The sequence below is a fragment of the Furipterus horrens genome, unplaced genomic scaffold (genome assembly GCF_987537825.1).
Source record: "Furipterus horrens unplaced genomic scaffold, mFurHor1.1.pri manual_scaffold_2, whole genome shotgun sequence".
NCBI classification, from domain to species: domain Eukaryota; kingdom Metazoa; phylum Chordata; class Mammalia; order Chiroptera; family Furipteridae; genus Furipterus; species Furipterus horrens.
Window position 1 is genome coordinate 164,332,415 of NW_028327172.1, and position 8,387 is coordinate 164,340,801.

An 8,387-nucleotide genomic window follows, 5' to 3' on the forward strand; every position below is an offset into this window, starting at 1 on the left:
AGCTTAGGGAAACTTCAAAAACTTGCTTTTGGGTAAACAACATAGGCCTGCAATTTTGTGTTTGAAGCATTATTTGTATTGGAGGAAATTTAGAATCTTTAAAATCGTGTTGGCATCTGAGAGAAAGTGGACGTTACTATGTTCGAGCTTTGTCCTTTGTTCCATATGGGCTTAGTAGGAGTTAGGGGACTCTCTTAGAGATTATCATTATTTTAGGTTAATAAATTAAATACCACCTCATCAAACCAAAGATATGAGGCAGGAAAGGCTTATTTTTTAAATAACCATTAATTTTAATATGCACATTTATATTCCTTCTTCACTTGGGCACTTCTCACAACATATTGTGTAAGATCTTTCTTTGGTGATTTCCCATGAGAACAGGTGCTAACTTGTTCTGTCATCTGAAGGCAAGTTTACTTAATAAGAAGTTTGTAGCAGCTAATACCTAAAACCCTGAGCTCTCCTATTACCTTGAGCAATGTCTTCTAGAGTAAAATGAAATGCTCATCTAAAAAAAAAATCATCTAAAATGAAGAAGAAGTGATATTTATAACCATACAGATTCTAGCAGGGAGATGGGTCACGCATGTTAAAATTTTGATACCTGCAATGACAGGTATGCTATTAATAATTTGATAAATGAAAAGCAAGAGCTCTTTAGATCTTTTCCCTTTGATTGTCGTTAGAACTTTCAGATTTTATTATATGCTATTGCACTGAGAAAAACAGGAAAACTGGGAATAACATGAATCTATCCACTGTCCAGTGTTACTTATCTTTGCTGTCTTTTGGTTATTAATAGCATTTGTGTCTTAAGCAACATTATATAGGGAGGAAACTGCTCTCATGGGCGGTAAACAAAACACTGTATCTTAATTCACTCTGGCCTTTTACGTAATCCAGAGTTAATGTTGTCATTAAGTTCTTATACTGTTTGATAAGAGGCTAAATGTTATCTGCACAGAACAAACCAGAATCTTTTGTTTGTTTGTTTTTTAGATTGTGATACCATTCTTCAGTCTTTTAATCAAAGATATTTATTTCCTCAATGAGGGCTGTGCCAACCGCCTTCCGAATGGCCATGTCAACTTTGAGGTGAGGATGAAAAGTCCCCCAGCACTACACCTGAGGCTGGAGTTCTAGAAGCAAATTTTCTCTTTACCTACATTTTATAAGAAGATAATAATACCAAGCAGAACAAATTAGCTGCATCAGTATTATTAGTTATTTGAAAGTATTTGAGTAAATTTCTACCTGTACCTAGCAGATACCTATACCTACTTTTTATGAAATTAAAAAATTACATAGTTCAGCAGATTAGAAAAGCCAGAAAAACATTAAATGGAATGGGCTCTTCTAAGCTTGTAATTCTTGATGATTGCTTTTAAATTCTTTAATTTACTCTTTTCTAGAAATTTTGGGAACTGGCCAAACAAGTGAGTGAATTCATGACGTGGAAACAAGTGGAATGTCCATTTGAGAAGGACCGGAAGATCTTGCAGTACCTGCACACAGTACCAGTCTTCAGTGAAGATTGTAAGTAGACCATTCAGCTGGCACTACCACCAGCATCCCCAAACCCTGTTATTAGGAAATTAGTGTATAAATGCTTGGTGCCTAGTTCTTCAGTTGCATGAGGTCTGGCTTCTGACCTATTCCATCTGAAGAATTTTGTGTTGCACAGAAAACCGTAGGATTTATCCCTAATATAGTTTCCACACACTCACTTCATATTCAGCCATAAAAGATATGTTTCTGGGCTTAAGCATTCTTTATAATGCGTGGTCTGCAGAGGTTTGGGCATCAGCAAGAGTTTTTAAAGAATTTTTGTTTCCCTTGTTTGGGCTTGCTTGAAGGGGAAAAGAAAGATGTTTTGAGGTGTGATGATATGCAAGGTAATTTGAGTAAATAAACAGTTAATCGCTTCCCCCTGCTGTTTGAAAAAGTAGTGGAAAGTCTTTACCTATGAAAATATCAGGGACTTTGAGGCAGATAAAGCGATGGATGTATAGAAATAATTGACCATAAAGGTGTAAAGTTATTTATAAAAGACTCATGGATTTATTCTATTGATTTGTTATATCCTAATATTATAGAAGTCAGTAGCATCTATTAACTAATAATTTCCTATAGTAGATGGATAGTGTTCATGATAATGACTGAAGAACTTTTGTGGAATTAATATTAGCATTCTAGAGGGGACTTGATCATTTTAAATCTCTACATAGGATTAATAACAAGCTTTTAAATCTTTGGATGAAGGTGCATTTTGGTTTAAAAATAAAGAAAATATATTAAAAGGATGAAAAAGTGGCCTAAAAATCTAGCTTTTTGCCTAATTTATTTATTAATTAAAAAATATCAGGGCTACCAGAAGTGGATGCCCCTCCCACCTCTTCTTTGTAAAGAACATAAATGTGAGTATAGGATAACGTCATATGACTTGCATTTGTAAGCCTTTTTTTTTTTGCCTCATAAATTGTCTCATAGTTAATTAAGTGCCATTTTGGCCAAGAGTCCCTTGAGTTTTTGTGGAGAGGGTCAATCAGGGACAAAATGATATTCTGTGTTCTCAATGAAATGCTGAGGATTCTCAGTCATAATTGATGTGCTAGGGAGTGTGTTTTGCTATAGGGTTTGGCTCAGGTTAAACAGGAAATGGATGGTGGTAGATAAGATGTCCAGAGGTGACTTTAATGTTAATGCATTCTTACTTTTGGTTGATTGTAGCGCTGTACTTGGCTTCCTATGAGAGTGAAGGACCTGAAAACCATATAGAGAAAGACAGATGGAAGTCTTTAAGGTGGGTCTCGTTGCTTCTCATTGCTGGGCAAATTTAAAGGTGTCAGCCTTTCCAAAGGAAAGCCACTTGCTTTCTGTAGGAGGTCCCTGCCCATGTGTTCCAAGCCCTCAGTGTCTCCTCCTTCCTGTTAACTGAATCTTTGTGGCTTAAAGTCCTCATTACCATCATTCAGTTTTATTGTTTTTCTTTTTTCTTTTTTTTTAAATATATTGGCAGATTTATACAATGCCCGTTTTTTTTCTGTCTCCCATTATTTTAAAGAATAAAAAACTGAAATCACCCCATGATGTGATAAAAGGAACACTGACTCATTCTCTTCATCTGAAAGAAGTTCAGACTATATTTCTGAATAGTTCTAACACTAAACTTTCAGTTGACTTGAGGTAAAAGAGACCTATGTGCCAGTCGGTTCAGTAAATTTGAGTGTGTCACATACTGACTGAGTCTTGGTCCCGACCTTGGTTTGAGAAAGAGAGAGAGTTGGCTCTTTAAACATAATCCAGGATCTTTTCATATTTAAATATTTTGTTACTCTATTAGTATTTTTAAATAAATGTATTTTCCAAACAAAACTAGGGTAGGTAGATTTGCATTTCAACCATTCGAGATACTTTAATAGGTGATAACATTCCAGAGTATAATAATAATATAATCAAAATTGCTATATTTGTATTTCTACTAAGACACTCTGGGAATATGTGCCCCTTTATACCAAGGTGGATGAGCACATTTTCTCTTCTTCCCAGTCATTTGGGAGCCTTCATTAAACAATATTGGATGAGGTTTCATGAACTAGGATATATCTAAGATGTATTTGGTTTTGTGTGATTTTGTTTGTTTCCATGGAAAATTTAGGCTTTCCTTGTACTTCTCAATGAGAAGGGGTAAAGTACATTGTCACTGGAATAATTATCCTTACAGCAAGTTTTGGTGCTAGGTAAAGGATTAGAGATGCTTCTTTTATCCCTAGACACAAACATGATAAAGGTATGACCAATACCTGGAATCATGGGAATGTAACAGTTTACTGGCCTGATGCCCAGTTCTACTTTTATGAAATTTTATGCCTGCTAGTGGCCCATCTGTATTAAAATCTTATATTACTTACTGTTGGTATTAAAAGATAATAACTACACTCTTAAATATTATTTACATATGTGTGAAACATGAGCCTCAGATACACCTTGCTGGATAAAAAATTTGGAAATTACTCCTTTTGGTTATCTTTTATAGATAAAATATGCCATCCATATTTCTCCTCTTTCTAATCCTCCTTTTCTGTTTTTAAAAAACATTAAGCTTTTAGAACCCCTGAGTACAACTTAGCTGTTGTTACTTTTTGTATGGATTTTTTTTAAATTGGTAAGCAGCTGAGTTCACTGTACATAAGTAATACCTGGTACCTGCATTACCTGTGAAATCCAGACACACTAAAATAATCCAAACCTACCATATACTTTTCTAGTTGTTATTCCCTTCTGATTGTTCTTCGTTCACGCCATAGTCCTATGGAATAGTGGTTCATTTGGAAGGGTTTGTAAGTAAAAAGGTTGATAGTGAAAGCTAAAGACTGAATTATGTAATTTTGTCCCATATTTGTATGTACTATACACACAGTACACAAGAACATTTAACAGTTGATTGGTTGAAATGTGACCCAAGAATTTAGTAGAAAATTTAGAAACATGACGTAAAAAAGAGGTTGCGCTGTACTGGTGTAAATTCAGACACAAAGCCATGAATTCATTTACCATTGTACTCAACTCGAAAGTGCTCAGTAACGATGCTCCTGGTAAGAATTCATTGAGGGACCAGCAGTGGTACAATCGAGTGAATGGTGTATGAGGGAATATGCATATAAACACAGTAGAGATCTATTTTTGGTATAAAAGGCTAGTTGCCATGTTAAAATTGTTTGTAAGGGGCCTCGAAGAACAGACTCTCCTCTGAGTCTGGATTTCAGCCATGAGCACAGCCTCTTCCATATCTTGTCCAGTTTTAAAGCCCCACTCGAATGCCTCCCTCTTGCTTCCCGATCCATCTGCACTCTACCGCCATCTTCCTCTCCCGGTACAACCCTGTGTCGTTTTGTAGTATACATGCTTATTTTTCCTACTACTATGTAAAACCCCTTAAAGGCCAGCAGAAGGTCTTGCCCCACATTGGTCACAGTGCTGGACACAAGCTCCTGCAGTGTTGAGGAATGAGACTGGGTCACCTCAGCTGTTGGCCAAGCATAGCAGCAACCGCAAAGAGGAGAAAGAAAAGAAAAGAGGTCATGATCATTTGCAAAACCCCATATGTTAAATGGATGCTAAGACTAATTACAGTACCTGAAAGCAAGTACATACATTAGCTTTGAGGGCAGTAATGTATTTTTTACATAGACACTTTTCCTGTTGGCCCTAGAGCCATTCAGATGCTTTGGTTTAGCAGCGGCAATGAAAAATGCACCTCTGAGGGTAAATAAACACCTTTGTTGTCACTTGTTATTTAAATGCCCTCAGTGGGAATGGAATGTGAAGATGCTTATAGTCACTAAATAAGCCCACCTCTGATAAGACCAGCACACAGCTAAAAGCTTTCTATCATTAATGATTTATTTTTGTTTTAATATAAAGCCACTCAAAATATAGACTTATCTATAAACAAAGCTTTTGCTCTCTCCATTAATATATATTTATTTTAAGTGACTAGCAGTTGTCCAAAAAAACCAGGACTTCAACACAATATTTTTTTCCCTCTTTTTAAATATATTAAACAAAGAAAAATCCAAAAAACTTAAAACACAGGAAAAATGGAACTAGTATTTGGCAAGGCGTTTTAACCCTATTTCAAATAATCTGATACAGTTGTTCATATGTTTTTTTTGTTTTTTTTTTATTGCTCAGGTCAAGCCTCTTAGGCAGAGTTTAACAAATGGGATACTGGCTGCTGCTGCATCTCGTGGTCCTTGAGGGGCTGGCCTTTGTCCTCTGGCATTGAGTGCTATAAAAAGTCACCAAGTCCCTGCAAGCAAGCTCACTCAAGAGCAGACGGGAAGCTGAGTCCCCACAGCTGACAGACTGACTCAGATTTTGTGAGACTGAAATGTTCACTGAAGACACTTGAGCAAGAATCCTCTGAAGACCCCGGCTCTGCATATGACTCATCTCCTGGAATTTCCATGTGAATCACAGCTCTGCACCTGGATGGAGCTTTCTTTTGTGTGTGTGTGTTTTTCTTATTTGTTGAACATTTGCTGCTAATGGGACTTGCCCAGCTGAGTGCTGGCTCTTAGGAAGCCCATGTGTCTTTGTTAACTTAAATGGAAAAGGGAGAGGAGGAAGAGGAGCAAACCCTCCCGTGAGATCCCGAACTTCAGCTTAGCGGCTTGGTCAGGAGGAGGAGGACTGGTTGAAAGCTGACTGTGGACTTCGCTTCCCTTAGTGCGTGCTGTGTTGTGAATTCCTCTCCTCCCTCTTCCAACAAGGTTTTGAGTTGGCTGCTGGTTAGCAAACTCCTTTTTACCCACATAAGTTATTTAATATAATAATGAAGCTCAACACTGTGGTAGGAAAATAGCCACTAGAAAAAGGAAGCAGAGTTTGTCATTGGACTGCTTAACGTTCTAGAAGAAGTATTTGTTTTCTTTACCCCTCTGAGCTGTTTACAGCTGACCACTGTGTTAGACAGATGTATTTTGCAGTAGTTTTTTGTTACTTAGTTTTCCATAACGCATATATTTTTTTCTCTTGTAAATTTAAATTATCTGACTTTAAGGGTCTTGGAAGAACCCAAAGGCTAATTACAACTTAATTTTTTAACAGACTCTTATTTTTCATTGCCTTTTGGAGGCTGCTGGTGACTAAACAGGTGAACGAAGAATAAATTGGAAAAATTGCCACCAACCACCACCACCACCACGCCCGCCACAGCAGTGAACCAAGCAAATGAAAAACATCTTGCTTTCAACTCAGTGGTTGACCTGATTGTGAAATAGTTCACCTTGTTAAACATCTAAATAAGTCTGTAGTTGCTCTGCAAAAAGCCATTATACTTAGTTACTCTAGGAGAAGCTATAGAGTAGTAAACCGTGCTGATGAAAAACAAAACATTGTGTTCCAAACAGAGATGTATTTGAAAACTTCAATGACATGGTTTCAAAAACAGAGCATGTGTGTGTGCTGCACGCCCTCTCAGCAGATCTGACATGTCTCCCAGTTGTCCCTTTGCAACCATCAATATATTTCACACTCTGCAGCAGGAGGTGTGGCATCTTTCTTTTCTTTCATGAATGAGATTGGTGGAGGGGTCGGGTGCTCTAGTTGCAGGCGTTCAACTCAAGTGCCTGGCTAAAAGTGTGTGTGTCCTTAGGAAGTGGCCTTTAGGAGCATGTGTGTGCTCACTGCTTTTTTATGAAAATGAATCATAGTAAGCATTTAAGAAACATTACTTGCCAGTAACTAAGTGTTTAGCATAAATCATCATCCCCACATAGTAGGTGCAGAAATAGGCAGGTTAATAAAAATAATTTGTTCGAGGCCACATAGCTAATGAGAGGCCCAATGATTTGAACTAAGCCAGGTCTGGGCTGGGGTCCAGGGGTGCTGATGCCGCTGGTCCTGGAATTAGCTTAAACTGGCAGAATGCTGCCTCCTTTCCCCCTGTACTGCCTGGCTTTGAACCTTGTGACCCTCTAGTTGTTGCCATGACAGCAGCAATGTTTATCTTTTCAGCTGGCCATGTCAGGGTCAGCAAGCTATGTGCTTTTGGCTAAATCTGCCCTTTTCCACATCCTGCAAGGTAGCAATAGTTGAAAAAATAATAAAAATAATAATATTTCATAAGACATGAAAATATACAAAACTCGGATTTCACTGTCCATAAATAAAATTTTATTGAAATATGGCCATACTCATTTGTTTATGCATTTTCTTATGGCTGCTCCCTGCTACAGTCTTGTAGTTGCAACAGAGACTAAGTAGCAGGTCCGCAAAGCCCCAGATATTTACTCTGGCCCTTTACAGAAAGTTTGCTGACTCCTGATCTGAGTGGTCATTGTGAGCATTACAATGAGTTTGCAAAAATGCTATCAGGTCTCTTTTTCTATGCCAGTAGATAGGTAAATGTGGCTACCGCAAAAAATTTCCTAAAGTGTTATCAGGCTGCGAAATTGGGATTCTGAGGTTATTTAATCAAAAAGTTTTCACAAGAGTTACCATTCTCACACTTAGCTTCTTGTTTTAATGTCCAGAAAAGCCAGAGGTATAAACCCTGCATCAACTTGTCTGTGGAAATCATTTACTCTCCTCCTCCTAGTGCTGTGTGTGGATTTGGGCTCCCTGGCAGATCACAGATGCATTTATAATTCGTGTGGCTGGCTGGAAGCCTGGGTAAGCACAGGCACAAAGAGCAGCAGGCGATGTCAGCCTGGCGGGAGGGTCCCATTTGGGTGGCTCTGTCCAGGCACGCCCTGCGTTCCAAAGCAGCAGGCTTTGTTTGCGTCGAGGCCTGGAGAGAGCCTCAGAACAGGCTGGGTTTGGTAGGGAAAGAAGAGGGAAACCTTCCCTTTTCGAAGCATTCCCTGTTTTTGAGAACA

General features: G+C 38.1%; 1 protein-coding gene across 3 annotated transcripts in view; it reads left to right on the plus strand.

Annotated features, from left to right (window-relative positions):
* The window catches only part of RASGEF1B (RasGEF domain family member 1B), a 565,627-nt gene extending 558,579 nt beyond the window's left edge, over positions 1–7,048 (plus strand). For all 3 annotated transcript variants that reach the window (XM_090266714.1, XM_090266713.1, XM_090266715.1), the window contains 4 exons: positions 1,003–1,098; positions 1,416–1,539; positions 2,734–2,806; positions 5,698–7,048. In XM_090266714.1, coding sequence (XP_090122840.1) covers positions 1,003–1,098; positions 1,416–1,539; positions 2,734–2,806; positions 5,698–5,722 — 318 coding nt within the window. In that variant the 3' untranslated portion in view covers positions 5,723–7,048. The remainder of the gene's footprint in view (positions 1–1,002; positions 1,099–1,415; positions 1,540–2,733; positions 2,807–5,697) is intronic.
* Positions 7,049–8,387: the final 1,339 nt, after the last annotated feature.